This window comes from Euprymna scolopes, chromosome 36 (assembly GCF_053919585.1).
Source record: "Euprymna scolopes isolate OS-2025 chromosome 36, ASM5391958v1, whole genome shotgun sequence".
Classification (NCBI taxonomy): domain Eukaryota; kingdom Metazoa; phylum Mollusca; class Cephalopoda; order Sepiida; family Sepiolidae; genus Euprymna; species Euprymna scolopes.
In genome coordinates this window covers 45,991,014-46,014,207 of record NC_136517.1, presented here as the reverse complement: position 1 = coordinate 46,014,207, position 23,194 = coordinate 45,991,014, and the positions used below count along the sequence as shown (strand labels likewise).

General features: G+C 33.9%; 2 protein-coding genes across 2 annotated transcripts in view; one reads left to right on the top strand and one right to left on the bottom strand.

The window, feature by feature from the left end:
* The window catches only part of LOC145260447 (glucoside xylosyltransferase 2-like), a 42,879-nt gene extending 20,293 nt beyond the window's left edge, over positions 1–22,586 (top strand). The window contains exons 2-7 of the mRNA XM_080118497.1: positions 3,092–3,257; positions 6,474–6,608; positions 10,333–10,525; positions 12,808–12,957; positions 16,774–16,946; positions 22,066–22,586. Coding sequence (XP_079974623.1) covers positions 3,092–3,257; positions 6,474–6,608; positions 10,333–10,525; positions 12,808–12,957; positions 16,774–16,946; positions 22,066–22,224 — 976 coding nt within the window. The 3' untranslated portion in view covers positions 22,225–22,586. The remainder of the gene's footprint in view (positions 1–3,091; positions 3,258–6,473; positions 6,609–10,332; positions 10,526–12,807; positions 12,958–16,773; positions 16,947–22,065) is intronic.
* Positions 1–23,194, bottom strand: part of LOC145260445 (dynein axonemal assembly factor 3-like) — a 117,573-nt gene that overhangs the window by 2,273 nt on the left and 92,106 nt on the right. The gene's annotated exons all lie outside the window — the stretch shown is intronic.

Genomic DNA, 23,194 nt, shown 5'->3' with positions numbered 1-23,194 from the left:
CTTAGTGTGGACAACATTCAAAATACAATTATGAATTACCTAGGACTTCTACCCAGTCATGGCTGGCAAACCAAGAGCATGCTTTACCCGTAGATCAAATAAAGGGTTCTGTTCGAAATTCCTTGCAGGATTCCCAAGTTTGACAGAAAGCTTCCCAAGTTCAACAAGATACACCTGAAGAAGGTTGGAGGTTACATTAACCGAAATGCTGTGAAAATAGCACTTAAGATGAGAACAGTAATTCGAAGAATCCAAATAATCAACTCTAATCATAAAATTTAGAAACGTACGTGCATATTTTTTAAATTTCATCACTAACACTCAGGTTAATAGATTTTTAAAAAAAAATATTTTGATTCTTGCAAAAACAAAAGGATTATGTTTTGAAATAAATATTTTTTTTAATATTTTTAAGTATATCTAAAATGTTTAAGTTTTTAAAGACTTAAACATTTTTTCTTTTTTTTTTTTAACTCTTCCTTTTTTTTTTTTTTTTTTTTTTTTTTTTTTTTTTTTTTTTTTTTCAAGCAAGGTGTTTTGCCACTTAGACATGAGGGGCTACTAATTAGAATTATGTTGACATAGGACTATGTGGGAAGTTGAGCAGTGAGATGTCTGTTCACATTACATTTAAACTATTGCATGTTAGTACAATTAGAGAAGCAAGGAACGGAGGGAATTCCAAAATTTAGCAGTCCGAGTAAAGAAACCATTAGAGTAGAAGGCTGCATTTAGGGATCTCAACAGTGAAAAGTGTGATTTTACTGTTTGTCAGGTTAGTTGGAAGTATATACGTCGAGGGGGCACAAATGCTATGAGTTCATCAGGGCACATTCCATTAAAGTACTTGTAACATAGGCGCAGGGATGCAACATTGCAGCGATGAGACAGCGGTTGGAGCTTGGCCGATAGTACGTTACCTATTAGATTTGAAACTCTCTTTTAGACCATGTTTAAGAGTGAAAGATTAATAGTAGAGGCACTATCCCAAATGTGGCAACAATACTATATGCATGCGTGAATTGTGGCTTTGTAAAGACATAGGATGCTCTCAAGTGTGAATAACATTTTAGCACTGTAGAAGGAGCCGACCTTTCTTTTGTTTGAAATAATATATTCTTATATAACTCACTAAAGGAGTTTATTTCTTTTTGCTTTGTCAATCCTCATCTCCAAAATCCAGAAACGGAACTGGTGCTACCAGATCAGGCTGTCTGAAGATATTGGCTTCCTGAGACGAAATGTACCTAACATTGATGTTTTTTGTTTTTCTAATTTCTTTTGCAAAACTTATGTTCTGCAAAACTAAAAACAAAAACAACAACCCATTTGTTCCCCCCCCTTTTCTTTCTTCCCATTTCTCTATCTCCCTCACTTCCTAACAGGTTTCCTAACTTAAAATGTACAAAACATTAATACTGTAACCCTTTTTCTCTCTCTCTCATTGCAAAACTCATTCATGTTCTGCAGGTGAGAGAAGAAAAACGATAACATCTATAAAGCAATGAAACCAAACACTACAAACTAGCGATTGAAGATGCAAGGGCTTGAAGAATAAAAACCTTCTACAAAATAACTGGATGCAACATGAATACTATTTCCAAAATAACTGGATTCGGCATTAAATAACCCGAAAGGGTTGATATGCCATAAAACAAAACAACCAGACCAAACCAAACCAAACCAAACCAGTCAGAAACGTAAATTAACTTGGAAAAAAATCAATTGTCGTTTGCTTCATGTTTATAAATCTATCTATATATATATATATATATATTTTTTTTTATTACATTTTCACCCCAAAACAAGGCGCATTGCCACTTTGGTGTAGGGGGCTACTATCAAGGGCAGCAACTACTGGGGCACTATGTTGGGATTTGGGCAGCAAGATGTCGGTTCACGTTGCACTTGAACTTCTGCATGTCAGTACAGTTAGGGAAGCAAGAACTTGGAATGGAATTCCAGAGTCTAGCGGTTTTGGGGAAGAAACTACTGAAGTAGAAAGATCTTTTACATCTAGGGATCTCTATATATCTATAAAAGTGAAAGTGTGTGTCTGTGTGTGTACATTTCTCTAATAACTCTGTCAATTTTCAGTCTATAGACTCGAAATTTGATATACAGGGTACTGAGATTTGGGAAAATCTTTGTAATCCGTTTTCGGCCAGAAATCTGGCTGTTAAGGGGTCAAAGTTCAACAATTTGACCTTTGAGAACTATACCAAACTCCTCCACCAATTTTGGGTCTAAACACTTGAAATTTTAGATATAGGTTCCTTGGACATGGATCTAACTTAATAACTCGATTTGAGTCCAAAACAAATGTTAAGGGGTCATAATAGGGGTCAAAGTTAAAAATAATTTGACCTCTGCGGTCTCTACCAAATTACTTAGACACTTGTCTAAACATTTGAAATTTTCATAAAGGGTATTCAGAGATAAGGCAAGCTTTTTAATCGGTTTTGGTTGAAAATGTGAGCTACCTATATATAAATGTATGTATGTATGTTTGCATGTCAGCTTAAAACTTTCGAAAGAGGCAATGGATTTTCATAAGATCAGTATCGTTTTGAAGCTCGACCCTTCAGATGACAAATACCAAAAAATTGGCTAAAAACATTAATTTCTTCACCCTCAACTGGGCACTTTTCTACAGGGAGGGGTCGCTTTTTTTCACCGATATTTTCGAAAGTCATCCCCTCTTTTTGATTGTCTAGCTTTAATTTAAACCTACATCACTTCCGGTTTGACAGTAGTCGTAACAGCAAAGACATCAGGTTGTTTTTCACATTCTTTTCCTCCTTCGCAGTATGGGTTCGAGCCTACCTTCCTACTACCACTTTTTTTTTTTTTTTTTTTTTTTGCTCAACACCCACCTCTCAACACCCGGGCAACGCCGGGCTGAAATGCTATGTATGAAAGAAAGCTGTAATAGTATTACAAGTTTGCATGAATTATCTCCCTTTGATTCTAATTATGCATATTGGAAGAATTATGGCCCACAATTATGTATTGATTTTTAATTTTTGTAATTATTACTGATATTCATTGCTTTTGGTTTCTAGCAATTTTTTTACTATTTTTTTTATAGAAACTTTTTACATTTATCAAACGCGGTCCACTTATCTTTGGTGGCTTGTGGTGATCGTCTTGATGAGTCGATCGTCCTGCTCAAATCGGCAGTGCTTCTCACACATCAGCCTCTTGTCCTTCATCTTTTTGTTGATGATATTTTGCAGCAACGTTTCAGAGACCAGGTAAGTTACGTACATTCTTATGATCTCTCATGAAACTTATATAGAAAATGTGTACTTGAATGATTAACAAATTTCAATAGTCAATTTGGTTACAAGGTATTTGTTTACTATTACAAAATCGGTGCTTGTGTAGAATAGTAATGTTTTAAACCAATTCCTTTCAGGTGAAAACATTATTACATATCTACATATGTTAAAAATAATATGAATGACAAAATTATGAAAAATTATCCCATAGAAGATGTGGTAGATATATTTTGAACAAAAATATCAGCCACAATTTCATTCCGACATTTTGGGTTTTAAAATGGTGGAATTACAATTATTTAGTCAAAATGATCAATTGTAGTTACCCCCCCCCCCGTAGTTACTCTTCAACATTGAAATATACAATGAAACGCAATAAACTTGATAAATTTTAATGACTTGTAATTATTTAGTAAAAATGGTCGATTGCTGTTACCTCCCCTGGATTTGTGAACTCTTCAACATTAAAACATACAATAAAACTATAAATCGATAAACTCTATAAATTTTATTTTTACTTGTAATTATTATTCCACTGGATCATTTTTTTTTTTTTTTTTGTTATTTTTGGAATTCATACTAATTTTATCATGCCACATAACTATATAATAATGTTTCCACCTGAAATGCGTTGGTTTAAAACATTCTTCACAAGCATCACTAAAACAATACATTAACTGCTGTATAGAACACTATCTACCATAATATTTATAGATAGAAGAAGAGAGTAAAACATCTTAAAGAAGCAGCACATAGAAGGCCATTGTCGGCTAATATTAAACTAGTGCAGAATTAAATGCAATATGGGGACCAATAGATTAAAAACCAATAAAATACTAATACACCTATGTGATATTATCGACATTCCCCTCTTCCAAAGTGTTAAAAATTTAGAAAAAAAAAAGAGGAAAACTATAACAAAAAAGAGGATATAAGTTTATCCATAGAACAAAGGCATAGGAAGTTGTTCACAAACGCACACAAAGGAAAGCTGAAATAGAATTGTTAATCAAGGTGTGGCAGTGATTTGGGATAAAGCACTAAACAATGGAGGTCAATATATTTAGAGTTAGCTTACAGGCAGTTTTAGGAATTGCAATGAGTTTTGTAACAGTTCACAACAATTGGGGACAATTTACAGACAGTTTTGGGTTTGTGACAGTTGAATACAGTATCCAGTTTGGGACAGTTGATGGCTAAGAGGTCCCCGGAAAGAGATTGGAATCAAAACCGGGTAAGAGTAGATTGTGCTGAGTTGAAAATCACTGGAAATTTACATGACCAAACAGCTAGAAATGGATGACGTTTGGGGTTTCTCAGACACACACACACACACAGCTTAACTAATTTACATCAAGTGCTCATCTTGTGTTGTTTTATTGTAGCGCAAAGATGAAGATTGAGTCACAATTATACAGTATGGGGGCATATATGAAAATTGCATTCCAAGTAAAAAAAATTTACATATATATTAGTATCAGGCAAATACAGGGTGACCCAAAAAAAAACAAAAGCTAAATGGAGGCCATCTAGAACATATGCAGTAGAACGGAGAAAAAAAGGCCAAAAACCATAGTGTTTTGATGTGATGTTTTGAATATAATAAACTAGTTATGACCAAAGTTTCATTTCATTCAGACAAAACACTAAGAAACGGGGCCTAATTAGAGTTGGGGCCCGTTTTTTTTTTTTTTTTTTGGTCACCCGGTATAAGTATCCTCTGGAAAAATTATCAAGTAACAGTTTGATTAAAAATAAAAATTACTTTTCATATTTTGTCGATCCGCCATTCATTATTACTTGATTAAGTGATAGATTGATTTATCTCCCCCTGCTTTACGACAATTTTTGCTCTTACCAATGACAGATCGGCAAAATGCAAAAACTTATTTATATTGAATTCCACATAAAAAAAATACATTACAGAACATCGATTTAGCTATTAGGTTATAAAAAAATTCCATGATCGATTCTGCAACTGATTGTGTCGATGTAAGCTCTGTTTTTGTGTTATATTGGGATCTTATGCCAGTAAGTAGAGATTATGTTGACTAGTATGAATTTCGGCGAGGGTTACATTAATTACATGTTGGAATAACCTGGTGGCTAATGGAAATAGGGTTAGTGTACCCAGCATAATTCTCTAGACAAAACATGCTAGAATTGCCGGTATTGATAGAAATTACATGTGTTTGGGATAAGACAGAGTTTCAAGGCAGCTTGAGTTGTGGAAGCCGACAGACCAGAAGTGCCCGTCAATGTCGGGATCTAAGTGAATATGACCTCTAGACTGTTTGTGCGTCAAACATTTTAAGGCTAAGAAAATTAAGAAAGAAGGAATTAATTTTAACCTGTCTTTTTAGAAGGAATTAATTTTATCCTCTTTTTTAGCCTCTCCCCTCATGAATGAACTTCTCTCCTCAATAAAATCTTTGAAACTGCAACCAAAAAACAAAAATAAAGAAAAATTTCTATGATGTATGTACCTATGACAAAACAAAAATATCATATTCCAAAAATCACATAAATTGATCAAGTAGTTTTATTTTTAAAAAAGAAAATCAAATATTATTGTTAACTGAAAGACAGATTGTCTTCTCTGCCATTTTAAAAATAAGGAACGAATAATCTCTATGTAAGTAAATTGCTTGCTTTCAAATAGAATTCTCTTCTATAAATGACTTTTTTTGTTCTCATCCAGAAAAATCTCTATGATGTATGTACCTATGACAAAACAAAAATATCATATTCCAAAAATCAAGCAAGTTAATCAAGTAGTTTTATTTTTGAAAAAGAAAATCAAATGTTATGCATATTAGAAGAATGGCTGGCTTGTCCACTATTTTGAAAACAATCTTTAAAAAAAAACAAAGGGACAGAAATCAATAATTCAAACATGCAAGTTTTAATGGCTTCAAATTTCCATTAATCACTTAAAAATAAATTTTTTATTATGAAAATAAGACTGCTTTTTCAATTTACATGATTTTTGGAATATATTTTTGTTTCATCCAAGGTATGTACATTTATATAGATTTTTTCTTTATTTTTTGTTTTTTGATATAAGGGAAACAGAAAAACTCGATTTTCTTTTTTTTTCTTTTTTTTCTTTTTTTTTTCTTTTTTTTTTTTTTCAAGTTTTAAAATGTTAATTTTATTTTATCATTTGGTTTTTAACTTTTCTTACAGTTGGAATTCTGGCCCAAAGAATTTAAATCCAAAATTTATTATCGGATTTTTCCTATCACTTATCCTAGCGGACAAAATTCTAATGAATGGCGAAAACTCTTTAAACCTTGTGCCTCTCAACGACTCTTCATTGCTGTAAGTTTGTATTTTCTATTTCATATTGATCAGATATGGTGCAATGCAAAACCCATTCATTTCGTTTGCTAATATATTTGGAGTGCTGCATGACTGCTTGGTCCATATTTTCCGTTTCATCTTGATGTGTCAGAGGTTTTGGTTATGAATATCATTTTGATAAACTTGTATTTATCCTAGATCTTTTTATTAATAATGAGTCACCACTTATTGAGGCTAAAATTCACTCAAGGATAAGGGTTAATGAGATTGAATAGATTGTCAGTTGAATGATGATGAATGTTATGAAAGGATTGAAACTAATGAATGGAATGAACAAAATTTGATTACTTAAGATGAAAGTTTATGACAAATATTTTGCCATGTTTTATCTTTAACTTGCTAGTTATTCCCTAACCTATCATAACTTCCACAGAAAGTTCTCGACTGAGATTCAATCATTGGCCTTTTCTTGTAGAGCTTTCACAGCAAGAACTCATCTTGTTACCATCACTGAAAAATACTTTCCTTTATTCCTTCGTGTGCATAACCTGAAACTGAATTTCCATGAGCAGTTTCTTTTCCCAAACCTTTCATCTGTGGAACGTTACCACAAGGCTGCTTTCCTGAGGGTTACAAGATCATCATTGATTTAAACATCAATGAATACATGATCTATTGTTGGAATGATTAATCAGAATTGGAAAAATTTGTGCCCATATTTTATGCGAAAAAATGATTCTTTTAATTGTTTATCATTTTTTTTATTTGCTTTTGTTTAAAACATAATTTTCCATTGCTGGTGCTAATGATAAAATGATAAATATTTATTGATTTTTAAACTACCAATAAAATTAAAATCTGTAGATCAACTCCTCCCACAAGTGTTTTTTTTTTTTTGTTTTTGCAAAAACATATATAGATAAATATATTACATAAGTTGTTATGCTAATCTGAAAAATAATAATAAAAGCAACAACTATATAGCTAAATATTTAGAAATTTCCAAAGAATCAGAATCTGTAAAAATATACACATGGACCAACATGCAATCAGGATAAACAGCTCTTCCAACCGAACCCAAACAGTCCATCCACTCAAAGACACCTCTCTGTTTCTCAGACTAGCAGAGACCCAACTGATCGTCTTTGTTTTGCTGAAATATATGTAGATATTGTCTTCATTGTGAGTTGGTCACATAACAAAATCACTTGAGAATGTTTATCATTGGACATAAAAGCTGCAAGCATGGCTCTTATCTAGAGTGGACATTAATTCTGTAAGATTTCAAGTGGTTTGATCTCCAGCATGAACACCCATTTTAAAGATGCAAACACTTTTCCAAGTAGAAAAAAAATCAAATTCTGTGTGGTCAAACCCTAAGTTAGATATTTTTCTTACCACCTGCCTGTTATCTACAGCATTGTAAGAAATCTTTCTAACTGTTTTTTGCTCCTTGAACAGTGGCAAAACAAGACTTTCACAACAAAGACCTACCTTTTAAAATTCAATACAAATTTTATTGATCCTCAGTTGCAAAAAAGGAATGCCCATTTTAACAACCTTGAAAGGTATCAGTCTTTATTTTTAACATGAACTTGAAACAGGTTCATTCTGTCTTCAAAGATAAGAGTTTGCAGCTGTAGAAGGGGTCGATAAGATGCCTTCTGATGTAAAGGATTCAATATTCGCAGTGATAGCATAGTGCAGAAGTCCATGAAAATGTTAATTTTTGTAATTCATACCAATGAAAGTCTCTTAATGGACTTAATGAAGATGTGCCTATATTTAAGCAGGAAATAAATGATTCAAGTCTCTGACTCTTAGTAATGAGCCAAATTATTTAGGCATAAGATAAACTGTCTCAAAAAGATGAAAGATGGAGGCTCCATGCCTCCTGCGGGGTGGGGGTGAGTTTCAAATGTCCTTCTAGGATTCGGCTGCTTGATGTGACTGGAGTGGATTCCGCCCATTCCAGATCCTTCGCTGAAACTGAGAAGCAAACACAGCTAGTGCAGCAGATAACAGTTAACAAATTGGAAGAAGTTGTTCCATAACATTGCAATCGTTTAAACTTTACAGCAAGAGTGTGTCACCAAGACACACTAATTGATTGGAAAATTTTCCTACACAACATTTGCAAATATCTTGTGTTAGGAATTCTTGGCAGATAGCTGAAAATATCAAAATAAAAAATAGTCTACCCTCTAACCTTAATAGAAAAATGATACAACGTAGACAATAAAAACATCATGTCAAAATTTTTTTTGTACCCCCCCCCCCTCAAAAACCTTTCTTAAAAGAGTAACATTTCTTACAAAAAACAATGTTTTCATTTGTTGCTACACAAATATAAAAATATAAAATTATAAAATAATGTATTTTATAAAAAAATAAATTTTTATTTGTTAAACTTGCGATAGGTTGATTGTTTTTTGGGTTTTTTTAATCATATTTTCATTTTTCTTCATTTAAATTACTATTTCTTTAAAATTTTAAATTTTGATCAGCACTTGGTATATTCCATAATATGCTGGCACAACATCCACAGAAAAATGGGTGATACTCTTCAATAGGAGTGTTTCCTATTGACTGTCTTACTATTGTTTATCTTCCAGTGACACAATAAATATTTTGGTATTGATGCAGAATAAGGACCATGCTATTATCAGAATTTTCTGGGCAGTTTATATAAAACGCAAAATAATGTCAAAATGGTGAGCTAATAAAATCGCAGCAGCTAACATGTATTTGTCATCATTGGTTTATTATTAAAAATAAACTAAATATTTATCGTGATATGAAAAAAAAATCATAAGAACAAATATAATATACTAAAAACTTATGTTGTTTGTTATTCAAAAAATATTTATTCATGAAACTTACCTTACAATGAGTGTTTTTTTTTATTTAAATTTTAATTTTCTTAAAGTTTCATAAAAATAGTCCAATAATTATTCATTATATTTTCTTTGTACCGAAAAAAAATATTTTCATTTTTCAATTAATTTTTATTAAATCATCTTTGTAATAACAGAAATATTTTTCATTGGAAAAATTGGTCAGTGTTTTTGCAAAAAAAAAAAAAAAATCACAAAACCTTTGTTCCGCACCTTCTGACATTTTATGTAAACTGCTTGGAAAATTACGACAATAACATGGTCCTTATTCTGCATTGATATTTTCCTTTCTGCCTTATTTGGCTTTCAACTGAAAGTTTATATCGTCAAATTATTTATAAAAAAATGATGCTTGTGTAGATTGGTGATTTTTTTTTTTTTTTTTTTTTTAAGCCAATACTTTTACTTAAGTGTTATGTTGAAATTAGTATAGATTCAAAAAACTATGAAAATTGATTCAGTAGATCTTCTAGATCTAGTTTTTAGAAAAAAAAATCCACAATAATGGTTCGATATTTTGTATTTTGAAATAGTGCATTATCAAATTGATTGATTGCAGTTACCTCCCTTGGAAATTTGGGAACCCTTTCACATTAAACATATGATAAAACTCTATAAATTGATAAGCTGGATAAATTTTATTTTTACTTGTAATTATTTTTCTACTGGATCAATTTTTGTAATTTTTGGAACTAATTTTGGAACTAATTTCGACATGACACGTAAGTATGTAATAATGTTTTCACTTGAAATGTGTTGGTTTAAAAGATTGCCAATCTATACAAGCACCAAAAAGATTTTCTTCACTTTTGTCACCCCCTTTTTTTTTTTTTTTTTTTTTGTAGCCCCTATTAGCAGACGTCGATGCTATTTTGTATGTTGATACAGACATTTTATTCCTGAGTTCAATCGAAGGCATTTGGAAGCATTTTAATAATTTCACTGCCTTACAATCGACTGGACTTGCACCAGAACATGAAGACTATGCTACAGGATGGTACAACCGATTTGCCAGACATCCTTATTATGAGCCTCTAGGTATGTATGAGACATCTCAGGAAGTGTCTTCTTTGGGTTCTTATTCAGATTTCAACATAATTAAAGAAAATAAAACTCCAGAAAAATTTTTATGATGTACATGCTTGTCATGGAACAAAATGTCATATTCCAAAAATCACGTAAATTGATCAAGTAGTTTTATTTTTAAAAAAGAAAATCAAATTTTATGAGGAACTGAAAAGAGGCTGTCTTGCCCACTATTTTAAAAACAATTAATAAACTAAGGGCGATAACTCAACATAATTTATACTAGATTTATATGTAATCCCCACGAATTCCCATTAATCACTTACAGCTGATTTTATTTATAAAAACAAAACTACTTGATCAATTTCCATAATTTTGGAAATATGATATTTTCGTTTTGTTACAGGTGTATGTACATCATACAAAATTTTCTTTAATTTTGTTTTATAATATAGGTGGGAGGTCTGGACAAGAACCAAGGTGTTTTCTATTGGATTATTTAAAAAGGGTTGGTGTTTTTAGAATTAATTTTGGCAGAATGGCTTAACATTCAGTCCCTTCTCAAAGCATAAGGCACCAATGTGTCAGTTTTCTTTTTCTAATTTCAGAAGGAGTCTGTTGAGTTTTCATAGGTATAGATGAGTTTCCTCTATTAATTTAAACCTAAAGTACCCATGAAAAAATTAACTCCTTTTCTTTATCCAAATCGTCTTTTTCAGTCGAACAAGAAAACTTTTCCAAAGCATATAATATCAAAAACAGCCACCAGCAAGTTTATAAGAGGTACCCTAAATGGGGAGTTGTGTAGCAAGATGTTTGTTCACATTATTTTTAAATTTCTGCATGTTGGTAGAGTCAGGAAAATGGGGCAAGAAGGGAATTCCAAAGGTAATGGTCCTATTGTCAGATCGGAGATGTGCCGCTGTACAAATCATGCTCTCTACTGATCCAAGTTATGATAACAGGACCATTGCCAGCACCCTCGAAATGCAAATCCGGACAGCTGAACGCTTGAGGGCACACGTCAACAAAGTATCCAGCCACGGTTATGGTCTTTAGTGTGGTTTCAAGTAAGGACCACATTATGCTTCCTCACATCTTCGAAGTTGGCTTGAAAATCAGCACCACAGTGTACTTGGATGTGCAGATCCCCTGGTGCAATCAGGTGGCGGCTAGCAGACTCCGGATGTGGCAGCAAGACTCGGCGTCGGCCTACAAGTCCAAAGAGACCAAGGCTTGGCTTCAGAAGGAGTGCAACAACTTTGTACCCTTTCCTCACTGGCTCCTCTTCTCCTTTGACCTGAACCTGCTGGACTACTTCATTTATTCATATGTCAATAACATTACCAACATGACATTCCACAACACCAAAACCAGCCTGATCGTCGCCATCCACCGAGTATTCGCCAAGATCCTGCCAGCACTTGTGGAAAAGACATGCTCCCAGTTTTGGACCCATATCAAGGCAGTGATTGAGGCTGAAGGCGTCTATATTGAATAGATGTCAGCTCTATTACGTAATCAAGTTATGTAAATTGATTTTTTTCAATAAAATTTTTAAAATAGAGCTGTAGTGTTGTTTTCTTTAAGGTGACAAATTTATTGCTCCTCCTTGTACATTATTGTTGAACCATATTAATATGACTGTGTGTGTGGGGGGGGGTCCCCACATATGGTCTGTCATCTACTGCATTAACAGAAACAGCTGTTTGTCTTTCTGAAAAACTTAGTGATGTCTAGTTGTAAAAGTGATAAAATACTGATAGAAGCACATCCAACAAACATCACTAATTATGCAAAAATGTAATGTTCTACCATTATTTTGTTTGATTTTTGAGCGATTATCAAGGCTCGACTATGGCTTATACGGGACCACCATTTTATTTTTAGCTCTAACTTATTTTAATGTATTGAAAATAACAGTATTGTGTCATTCATCTCTTTTTTATACATTACATAACATTTAACCCACCAAAAATTTGGCCCAATTGATCCCCCCCTCCTCACACACGCAAGGAATGAATAATTTTTTTTTTAATTTTAGATATTATACATCTGGGAGCAACGCCAGTCAAGACAATACCAACTTTGTAAGAGTTTATTTTGTATTTTTTTTTACTTTCAACTAGACATACAAGCACTCATACAAACATATGTTTGCCCTTTCTATAATATATGGTGAATAGATGGTGCTGCAGTAGCACAGCATCCATACAGAGTAGTCACTCCTGTTAACATGAAAATGTCTTTGAAATGCTAGCAAAATAATCTTCCCATTTTTTTTTCTCTTCTAGGTGTTAATTCTGGTGTGATGCTGATGAACTTGACGAGGCTGCGGCATTTGAATTGGCAGCCGAAAATTTTTGAATATTACAAAACGTACAAATATCAGATTGTCTACGGCGACCAAGACCTTATCAATATCTATTTTCATTTTCATGCAGGTAATCAGAAAGAAAATGCTATGCTCTTGTCTCATCTTTTTCGCTCGGCACCAAAAACCAACAGAATCTAGGTCATTGTTTAGATTGCTTGTTCCTTGTTGACTGGGGTGTGTTTTGATCCTGTGCAGTTCTAGGATGTCCACTCTCCCAGGCTTTGCCTTCTCTCTTTGAGAAGGAGTTAATTTATTTGAAAAAAATTTTTTAAATTTCTTTTTCACCCCAAACAAGCTGCTTGGGACGTAAGGAGCTACTATTTGTGATTGTGTCTAAAAGGGGTTTGTGGGGAGTTGAGTTGTAAGATGTCTGTTCATATTACATTTAAGCTTCAACAATTAGTACAGTCAAGGAAGCATGAAACAGAGAGGGGAGAGAAAATTCTAAAGTCTAGCAGTCGAGGGAAGAAACTGTTAGAGTAGAAGGCTTTCCAACATCTAGGGACCTCAACAATAAAGGGGTGTAATTTTGCTGCTTGTCGAGTTAGACAAGTGTATGTATGTTGAGGGGCACAAGTGCTGCGAGTTCATCAGAGCACATTCCATTAAAAGTACTTGCAAAATAGACACAGTGATGTGACATTGCAACGATTGGAGCTTGGCAAGACCTATTAGATTTGAGACTATTTTTATTGCTAATCATCTGAGATGCCCTACCAGGAAATGCAATATGAGTAAAGATAAAAAAAAATTAAATAGTAAAAAATAAATAAGTAGTAATATTACACATGGATGGTCACATTCAATGCTGCCAAGACTAAACTGGTTTCCTTCAATAATTACAAGAAACTTTCTCTGCCACCAATAGCAATGGTCAGTGACTCCCTGTCTGAGAGCACATCTTTCAAACTGCTTGGCTTAACGTTCACAGGAAACATGAGTTAGAACAATTATATTGAAAACATTGCCAGGGCCGCTGCGGAAAAGGTAAGCTCTATCTACCGTGCTAGAAAACTACCGACACCTGAAAGTATCCTGTACCTCTATAAGGCCACCATTCGCCCATGTATGGAGTATTGTTGTCACATTTGGGCTGGTTCCTCTGCTACTAATCTCTCGCTCCTAGACAAGGTTCAAAAGAGAGTCGCCAATCTGATAGACCCTGAACTGGCATCTAAGCTTCAGCCCCTGTCCCATCGACGAAACGTTGCATCCCTCTGCCTGTTCTACAAGTATTTTAATGGTGAATGCTCTGATGAACTGCAGACACTTGTGCCCCCACGACGTAGACACCCTAGACAAACCCGACAGGCATCTAAATCCCACCCCCACACAGTAGAGATCCCTAGATGTAAAAGATCTTTCTACTTCAGTAGTTTCTTCCCCAGAACCGCTAGACTCTGGAATTCCATTCCAGGTCCCTGCTTCCCTAACTGTACTGACATGCAGAAGTTCAAGTGTAACGTGAACCAACATCTTGCTGCCCAAATCCCAACATAGTGCCCCAGTAGTTGCTGCCCCTGATAGTAGCCCCCTACACCAAAGTGGCAATGTGCCTTGTTTGGGGTGAAAATGTAATAATAAAAAAAAAAAAAAAACATCTGGCCCAGATTTGGTTTAAGGTTCCCTAAATCCATGCACAAATCGTCCACATAAACCCATGACATAACGGTGAAAGCATTGGTTAACAATCAGTTCTAAATAATAATTCTCTGCAAGTTGAAGGTTTGTAATAAAAGATATTACTTTCGCAATCAACCACGCCTCTGTTTGACCTGTCAGGTGACAGAATAGGGGAGGGAGGAGAAAACAAAAAAAAAAAATTAATTTTGTAGATGGGTTCTTTATATATACATGTGGCGGTAATTTCCAAATGTGCGGTATAGTGGCTATTAGAAGGACGAATTGGAGAGAACAAGCAGTCGAGTTTTTGACAGCTGATAGCGACCATAGATGTTGAGAGTTGGTATTGTGAATTATGGTTTAAGTTAAAAGAGTTGGTATGAATTGTGACGTGAGGAGTTCTGACATTTTGTTTTATTTACAAGTTTCAATCCTTATTACGGTTGATAATAATCAAGAATAAAACAAAATTAACACTTCTGCCTGGTTATGGCTGACAGAACGAGAATAAGCAAGCTCTGTGGATTAAATAAAGGGTTCAGTTCCAAATCCTATACAGATTCTAGAGTGGGAAAAGATGTACCCGAAGAGGGTCAGAAATTACGTTAGTCAAAATATTCTAAATATAAGAATCCTGATAAACAGTGTGAATAATTCAAATTGAAAATTTGTGTTTACTAAAAAATAAATCCGTTTGTCGAGATGGAACTTGATACAGGCACTGCATGCACTCCTGACTTCATGCGCAAACAGAACCCAGAAAAATCCCAAAGGTCTCTTGAAGCGTTGTCAGAATAATCTCAACTATAAAAAAAGACAACCTCTCCCAACTGTTAATAGATGCAGGTAGTAGGAAAAATAACGTTTTACCCAGAACTCAATCATGCCTGCACCGTTGTTGTACGTTTGTGATAGTATTGATGCCCCCCTCCCCTTCCAAGTGTTGGGAATTAAAAATAAATGAGAAAAAATATAACAGAAAAAATTTAAAAAAAAAAAAAAAAAAAAAAAAAAAAAAGTTTATCATCAGAACAAAGATATAAGAAGTTGTTCACCAATGCACACAAAAGAAAGCTAAAATAGGATTGTTAATCAAGGTGTGGCAAATGACTGGAACAGAGGACTGGATATAGAGGTAAATGAGTTTTTTGACAGTTTACAATCAATCTTGGGTTTATTATGGTTGAGGACAGTTACGAGTTTCACACAGTTGAAGGCAGTTCATGGTTTTTGACAAGATTGAGATGAGCTGACATCAACTACTGGCCTTGGTAGACAACTATGTAGGTGTGGACCTTAGTGTGTATAGGGTGGATAATTTTGTGCATACACGCACCCATGATGCTATTGATATTTCAGAATATGTCAGAGATTCTGTTTTGTTTTATTTTACTTTTTATACTTGTGAATCCATGCCCCCCCCCCTCTGCTTGGTAAGTGCCAATGTGAGAGATGACAACATGGTTAGAAAAGAAGACGAAGGAGGAAAAGATCCTCTATCTGTATGAGTCAGGTATGCCCCAAAATGGAGTACTGTTGCCACATTTGGCCAGGAGCTGCTCGGCACGCCCTATCCAGCCTTGATAGAGGTCAAAACCGGCTTCAAAACCTAGTAGGAGATGCCCTTTTCTCTTCCCTGCAACCTCTTTCCCACAAAAAGGACGTTGCAAGCCTGTCTCTGCTGTATCGCTATTTTCATGGCAAGTGCTCGTTTGAGTTCCAATTTATGATCCTCCCTTGCCAAACTTTCACAAAAAAACTCGACTAGTTACAACCACTATATATGATTTCCCCCACTCTCTATCTGTGCCTAAATCTAAACACAGGTTCCATGAACAAAGCTTCTTTACCAGGACTGTTCCACTGGCCTGCTTCCTGGTTTAATACAACATAATAGCCTTCAAATCCAATATAAACAAGTTTTTGTTAAACCATTCCCATAAATAATCAAATTCTACCCAATTTACATGATTAACAATAACTACACTACCACCTTATATTCATTAACCCTTATCCGCGAGTGGCTTTTGGGCCTTGGTAAGTGGTGACTCAAGTTAAAAAATGTTTTAAAAAGACAAATAGTGGTATAGTTTACAAAGTTTTTAAATTTGGTGCTTAATTAAAAATTATCTTCTGAAAAACATTTAAACTTTTTTAAAACTGGTGGAGACTTGTATTCGTTCGCCATTAAAGAACAAAAAATTTTTTTTCTTAGCAGTTTCATGTTAGTTCTAAATGTTTTTTTGTTTTTTTTTTTCAGATGAGTTGTATATATTTCCATGTCATTTGAATTATCGACCTGATCATTGTATGTATATGAGTGTCTGCAAATCGGCTGAACAAAAAGGAGCTGCTATCATCCATGGTTGTCGAAGGTCAATGCATACAGACAAACATCCGGCTTTCAAAGCAATTTATCAAACTTTTTACCAGGTACGAGATTTGTATTAAACAAAAGTCAGACCACATAATTTTCGGCATATTCCGAGTGTGTGACATAAACTACCAGAAGGTGTCAAACAAAAAATTTGTGTTTTTTATTTAGAAAACCATTCTTAACATGGGAGAGGCAGACGTTTTAACTATTCTGTACAAACAATTTAATAAGCAAAAGATTCTGTTTGCCAACTGTCGGCTGCTGCAATTTCTTTAGCTGAGCATTTCAGCACTTTCTGACAATTTACATAACCTGCTCGGAATATGCTGACGATAACGCAGCCCCTATTCTGCATGAGTACCCAAAAGTGAATGAAATATAAATTTCACTATTCAGACTAATATTGGTTGATATTTTCATAATGCTTCGGCTGATGTAACCTCTGACCTTCTTCAGGTGCAACTTTTTCAAACTTAAAACTCATTATGCTAAACTCGAGATACCTATACAGAATTTAACCCTTCAGATGAAAATAGTAGATTAGCCTCATCATAAAAATTCTGAAATAAAATTACAACTCGTTCATTTTTTGCGTTATATGATTTTTTTTTTTGATTGTATCGGGTCCCATCAAATCGACAAGCACACAAACTTTGACTACTAATTACAATTATTGTTCCCCCAACAAAGGAGAGATTAGACCTAGTAATTCACTCCCGTTCGTCCGTTTGTTTGTTTGCACTTTTCTCAACAACGATGCCTTGAATTTTTTTTTTTTTAATTTTGCACAAACATTAGTTATGATGAAAGTAAATTTTTGCCAGAACAGATTTTCTGGGATAACTCTAGTTGCCTCCCTAGGGGCCATTATAGGGGTAAAGTTGCCCACAAATTGTTCATTTGTTCACACTTTTCTCAATAACCATGTCATGGATTTTTAAAAAGTCTTGCACAAACATTAGTTATGGTGAAAATAATTTTTTCCCTTGCGGAGTGGACCCTACATGCTCGGCTTGTTAATTGTGAGCTGGCTTTGCCTGTTCAATCATGATTTTCTTTTCACTACTCGTCCCATCGACGAAATATTGCATCCCTCTCCCTGCTCTACAAGTACTTTAATGGTGAATGTTCTGACGAACTACAAGCACTTGTACCGTCTTGACAAACCTGACAAGCAGCTAAATCCCAACCCTTCACAGTAGAGATCCCTAGGTGTAAGAAAGCCTTCTACTCCAAACTGCTAGACTTTGGAACTTGCTTCCAGGTTTCTGCTTTCCCAACTGTACTGACATGCAGAAGTTCAAGTGTAATGTGAACAGACATCTTGCCCTTCATAATACCCCTGCAACTTATGTCCCCGATAATAGCCCCCTACTTTAAAGTGGCACTGTGCCTTGTTTGGGGTGAAAATTGAATAAAAAAATAAATAAATAAGAAAATTTTAATAAATTATTGTTTGGTTTTAAATCTATTATAATACAAGCTGCATAAATTAAAATATCATGTTTAAGCGTTTTGTACAAGCGGGCAATGCCGGGCGACCAGCTAGTTTCACATAAATTCAATGTAAAATAATTCACCATTTCAAGGCCATTCTAACATTTTAGGACATTTTATCAATTTATTTTTATGGGAGATAAATCATGAGCATTTTACTTTAAGGAAGGATGTTTTTTCTATGATTATTTTTTAGACGCTTATATGTAGCTGACAGAGAAATTTTGTTTGGTGGGAGCTTGCCACTCAAACTTAGTGTTATTGTTAGGGATAAAGAAGGCTTTAAGAGGAGGCTTGCCACTCGTACATAGGGTTAAAGGTAGGATTAAGCAAGTTTTTTTTTAAAGAGAGCATTTGACGCTCATATTTATGCTTGATGGTTTATAATTATTGATTTTTGAAAATGTTATGGCTTAGATTTTAAACATCAAATTATTTTTAAATATGCAAACTTAAGTTTTACACACTCATTTACTTTACAAGAATTAAGACAAACAGACAAAAATAAAGTTTACTTTAAAACAAGTGACATCACTCTAACAGAAAACGTGACACTTGGAAAGGTATCAAGTATTTTTTGCCCACTTATTTCAATATCAAAATTTCTTTTTGCTAAAGCTGACAAATTGTTCATAAATTTTGGATGAATTTGATTTTTATTTTCATTTAAATTTCTTGTCGTTTTTCTACTGAGTGACACATTTTTGTTTTTAAACTTTCCAGTCTTAACTTCACTAGAAACTGAGCACCCCTTACAAATATTTAAATATTAATTATTTTTATTTATTTTGATAATCTGGTAGATTAGTGTCCATTCGATAATAATCTGAAAAAATTGTAAAAAAAAAAAAGACAAAAATAAAAAAAATAATATAGGGATAGTGGTACCACTCGTACATGTGAACCATAGAAATCATTTCACATTTTCGGTTGTTCAAAGCAAAACACTGTTTAATTCACTGTTAAAAACTAAATGAAAATATAATGGATAAAAGTGCATGCACGTTATACATTTAGACAGCTTATTTTCTTGTCTTTTCAACCATATAAATATTTTTAAAATTTGAGCAGAAATATGTGAAAAATTGCAGGTTGAACAAAGTTCATAACGCCGGACTAGTTGAAATTGCTTTAATTGTATGTTCTGATAACCAAATAGCTCTAATTAAACTAATTATATTCTGATAACAAAAAAAGCTCTAACTAAAAATGTAAGAACATTTTTTTGTAGTCATATTTTCAATCTTTAAAAAACTTGTTCTGAAATAAAAATCAACAAAAAAAAATGTCTGTTTACAGCAGTGCTATTAGTAATATTATTACTGCTGCTGCTACTACATCCAAACTCAAAATAAACTATTTTTTTCTAGATATTTAGTCTTTGAAATAATCGCAATTCGCATTCAGCACCTTCTGCCAACATGTCTCCAGCTGTTCAATCCTCTTGAGGTAGAATTCTGGGATTTTGGATGCAAAGAGCTCTGTGAAGGTTTGGTGCTAGTCTGCTTCATTGGGGAAGAATTTCCCAAGATAATTATCTAGGGAGTGGAAGAGGTAATCAGATGGCAAGTTCAGATGAATAAGGTGGATGGCACAAAGTTTTCTACCCAAATGGCTGTATAGTATTCCTGACCACTTGCACGGCATGCGGCTTGGCTTGTTATGGAGGAAAAACATACCTTAGAGCTTCACCAGTGTTGGCTCCTAACACAATGCCTGTTGCACACATTTCAGTTGCTGTGAGTATAGGTCTCCAGTGACCATTTGGCCTGTTGATAGCAGTTCATAATGAACCACTTGATGACCCGTTTATCAGATAGCATAATCTTGCGTACGTGCAATGGCAGTCTTGCGGCGTGGGAGACAGCATCCTGAGTGGACAGTCAATGTCCAGAATGCTTGAGTTTCGTACAGAACCCGTTTTTTATACCAGTAAGCACTCTATTTAATAAGAAAAACGTTACAGTGGAAAGAAAGTAAACCGAATGAGATATGTAGTCATTCACATCTTTCTCAGGTTTATAACTGATGGCCAATCATGGTGTGCATGTTTTTTTAAGTTCAGGCTGTCCGAATTTGCTGTACGTATTTTGTATATATTTCAATTTCATTCAATGGCTAATCAAATAAACAGACTGAACTTTTTTGATTACCTAGTATATTTACTGCATTAAACTTTTATCTATTTTTTTTTTTTTAATTTAAAAATTTTTAATGAAATTTTTTGTTCATATTCCAATTCTAATTTGTATTAGATATTTGCATCTCTGTGTAATTTGTATTAGATTTGTTTTTATAATAATATTGTGACTTTCATTTTTTGTACCGGGCATTGTGTGACGTATTATGAGCGAGTATAGAGAATGTATGCATAATTTTGCTTGCCGTGTTTTTCGTGCGTGCAAATGTATACTTGTTTATCCGTCTTTAGTGGCACATACACTTGTTGGAAATATGCTGTGTTTTCACTAAGAAATAATAATTTTGGTTTATCAGACAATGTTGCTTATTTTGAGAATCAATCTGTAACTGGTGGTTATGGAGCAAGAGAGAAAGACAGGGTGACAGGTTGTGGGGATGACGAAAGAAATGCAGACAGGCCTGTTCACCGCATCACGTTCTCTCCATTCTTTATGCTGACCTAAAACAATCTGTTTTTATTGTCATTCTATAAATCGGAATTCCTATTGTTTCCTTTGTTTCACTCAACTTACATCATTTTGTCAGCAAATGGGACGCGACTACCTAAAAAGCTGTTCTTTATATTTCCCCAAAATCCAGCACTGCCCAGCATCATAATTCAACATTAAGAAGGGTTTCATCTTCACTGGCTAAAGATAGTAAAGATGAAGTGTAGTATCAGAATATAGTACACTTTGCTCCTAGCCAAAACATGCATGCGCTGTTGCAGATATGTTATGCTTGGAATTATAGCTTTTGTGTTTTGTTCTTTCTCTTGTTTGTTAAGAGACTAATCTGTCCATCCTTTGTGATACTGGTGCCCCCCCCCAAGTGTTGAGAAGTGGGAAAGAAGGAGAAAAAGAAGTATAACGAAATAATTAGAAAATAAGTTTATCAGCAGAACAAAAGCATAAGTTGTTTACTAACAGACACAAAAGGAAGCTGAAATAGGATTGTTAATCAAGGTGTGGCCATTATTTTTGTACAAAAGATCGAACAAAAGTAGATAGAGGTAGTTTACAGTCACTTTTAGGAGTGGTAATGAGTTTTGCGACAGTTTACGACAGGAACGGTTGGGGACAATCTTGGGCTCACAACAGTTAAGGACAGCTGTAATTTGGACATAGTGGGAGCCAGATCATGGCTAGGACTCGGTTGGGAGATTGAGATAAGCTTAACTGACAAACTTAGCCTCAAGACGAAAACAACTATATGAATGTTAGCGCTTTAAGGGTAGTTTCCCACAATGGTGTCACACACATACCCAGAATGGAACTGATATTTTTAGAATGCATTAGAGTTTGTTTTTTGTTTTATTTTATTTTCTTTTTATATATACTTGTGAATCTATGCATGCCCCCTCTTGTCATAGTTTGAAGGGATAAGAAGGGAGGGGTTGTATTGAAGAATGGGTTACAGTCACGTTTTGCATGTAAATACGATCATAAAGTTTTGCACCATTTAATAAAACTTTTTTTTCTTTTTAATATTTTTCAGCACCGGCTTGGCGCTGATCTCCGATATAGCCTCTTGGATACTCTAAAACGGGAATTAGATAATGTTGCATCAACAAAATGTGGCCAAGTTCGTTACATATTCCTTAAATGGATAGAAAAAGAGATATTAAACAGCCCCAAAGAAAATGAACACCAGTGAAGATAAATTATTGATGCGGGCTAGGAAACTTTAAAAAAATAAAAGGTGCTTGTGAGTTTTGAAAGAAACCTATTTCAGATAAAAACATTGTTACATACTTATGTGTCATGTCGAAATTAGTTTAAACTCCAAAAATTATGAAAAATGATCCAGTAGAAAAATAATCTGTAATATAAATCTCATGTATGTAAATGTATGTATATATGTATGTATGTCTCGCAAAAACTTTCGCAGAGGCAACGGATTTTCTCGAGGTTGGTATCATTTTGAATCTCGTCCCTTCGGACAACAAATATCGAAAAATTGGCCAAAAACATTAATTCCTCTTTTTCTTTTTTCTTTTTTTTTTTTTTTTTTCTCAACACACACGCCCAAACACCCGGACAACGCCAGGTACCCATGTTAGTTTCAAATAAAAATAAAATTACCTGATTTATAGAATTTTATCATATATTTCAAAGTGGAAAAGGGTTTCAACATGCAATCGATCAATTTGGCAATCCGCCATTTCAAAATGCAAAATGTCGGATCGTTATTGTGAATGATTTTTTTTTTATATAAAAACTGGATTTAGCGCATCTTCTACTGGATCATTTGTCTGAATTTTTTTTCGACATGATAGGTAACTATGTAATGTTTTCACCTGAAATGTGTTAGTTTCATAATTCATTAATCTGTACAAGCACCAAAAAAAAACATGTTCATCTTCATCTGGATAGAAAATACAAACTATTGTTCCCGGTAAACAAAATCAAAAAGAAGTTAGGGGAAAGAGAAACTTCTAAAAGTTAGAGTTGTGTCTGCACTTACGTATGACCTAAAACTCTTAAAAAGAATTGTTTTTTAAACATACAAAATTATATAAAAATAGAATTATTTACTTTTATTTTATTTCTATTTTAAATACATGAACAATCCATTTCATAAAATTTTTAATTTGTTAAAAATTGTGTTAGTTTTTCTTTTGTGA